General features: G+C 43.5%; 1 protein-coding gene across 1 annotated transcript in view; it reads left to right on the forward strand.

Moving 5' to 3' along the window:
• Positions 1–1,785, forward strand: part of PTH1R (parathyroid hormone 1 receptor) — a 76,483-nt gene that overhangs the window by 73,750 nt on the left and 948 nt on the right. Inside the window, exons 11-12 of the mRNA XM_008643094.2 lie at positions 26–167; positions 637–678. Coding sequence (XP_008641316.1) covers positions 26–167; positions 637–678 — 184 coding nt within the window. The remainder of the gene's footprint in view (positions 1–25; positions 168–636; positions 679–1,785) is intronic.

Genomic DNA, 1,785 nt, shown 5'->3' on the forward strand with positions numbered 1-1,785 from the left:
CTGTATCCCTTTTTTTTCCCTGCAGGAAGCTGCTGAAATCTACCCTCGTCCTTATGCCTCTGTTTGGCGTTCACTATATTGTTTTCATGGCTATGCCATACACAGACGTGTCAGGGATTCTTTGGCAAGTTCAAATGCACTATGAAATGCTGTTCAACTCTTTCCAGGTACTGGAACTCTGGGAAGCCATGGGAATTTCAATGGGGAGAGGAGGGAAATGTTGGGTGCAAGGCTTTTGGGTGCAGGGCTGGGTTTACAAGACACCAGATTTCGTTCTCGGGGGGATTTGAAAATATTTTAGGCTCAAATGGTTTCTCTTTGCAAAACACAACACAAAAGGGGTCACTGTGTCCCACAAAAAATGCTCTTCCCAGTGCACTCCCGGATCCCATTGGCCTCTTGTCCCCCAGGACACTCTGCTGGCTCCGGGACAGCTCCTTGTCCACCAGGAGTCCGTCAGGGAATTTTCTCTGTTTCCCTCTCCTGCCCCACTGAACAATCCCAGATTTCTCGCACACATTTTCCACAGCAGGTTTGGAGTGTCACTGATCTCAGAGAAACCTGGGGGTGCTGGGCAGAAAAGAGACCCAAATTTCCCCAAATTCCCATTAATTTGTCGTTTCCTCCTCCTTCCAGGGATTTTTTGTTGCCATCATATACTGTTTTTGCAATGGAGAGGTGAGTCACAAACATCTTAATTCCCTCCTTTCTTGGGTTAATTCCACACCCAGATGGATGCACATCAGCACATCCTCATTTTTCCACAACAAACAACCTTATTTTGCAGTCCAAGATCTCCCAGTCCGCATAAAAAATTCAAGTCCGCATAAAAAATTCAAATCCCCTTTTTTTTTTCCTGGTGGAAAACCCCCAGGTCAATACGGCACCGATAAATGAGCTACTGGAAGCAGCAAATGGAGAAAAAAAAGTGGAATTTTTGGTTTCCCAGCACAAGTGCTGCTTAGTGCTCCTTCCTTTCAAATTAAGAAAAACGGATTGATAGAGTCGCTGATTAACCAAAAAACTCTGGATTTTTCCAGGATCTTTTGACCTTTATTCCTACTCCCAGAATAATGTAGTTTAATTTCTTTATTTCCATTAATTCCCTCTACTGCTGCTAATTAATAAAGTGGCTGCACCCCCAGGGAAGAACTTCCATGGACAGGCATAAAGTAAAAATTATGGATTTTAAGGGGAATTTATGGATTTTTAAGGGGAATTTGTGACCTAAATCTGTGAATTTTAAGGGGAATTTATGACCTAAATTTATGGATTTTAAGGGGAAATAAAACTACAAAATCTCTGTTTATGTTCTGCACATAAAACCAGGATAAAATCTAAGGGGAATGGATCTCATCCTAACTTTAGCAACCTTTACTTTAGACCCCTAAAATTCCCATTCTAGGGAAATTTCTTGGGATTCAGGTGCCTCTCAAGGTGGTTGTCCCACTCACACTTGATTTTCATGGGACGTTGAGACGATTCCCTCCTGGATGTGCTGCTGTCCATCCCTTAACCCTTGGATAGAGCTATCCCACCTTTCCATCCAGATGTTTTCAGCCACTCAAACTTCCCCGTGTCCAATATTTCATCTGGAAAGGGCAGATTTAATGTGAATTCATTGTTCTTTCCAATTCCCTGGAATCACAGAATCTCCTGAGTTGGAAAGGACCCACCAAGACCCTGAAATTCCAGGTCCCCACAGAGTTTCCCGCCCATTCCGTCTAGGGATACCACATTTTTCTGGAATTTCTCTTCTCCCACTCATGTTTTTCCTCCCCCCCC

This window comes from Corvus brachyrhynchos, unplaced genomic scaffold, assembly GCF_000691975.1.
Source record: "Corvus brachyrhynchos isolate BGI_N302 unplaced genomic scaffold, ASM69197v1 scaffold18, whole genome shotgun sequence".
NCBI lineage: Eukaryota > Metazoa > Chordata > Aves > Passeriformes > Corvidae > Corvus > Corvus brachyrhynchos.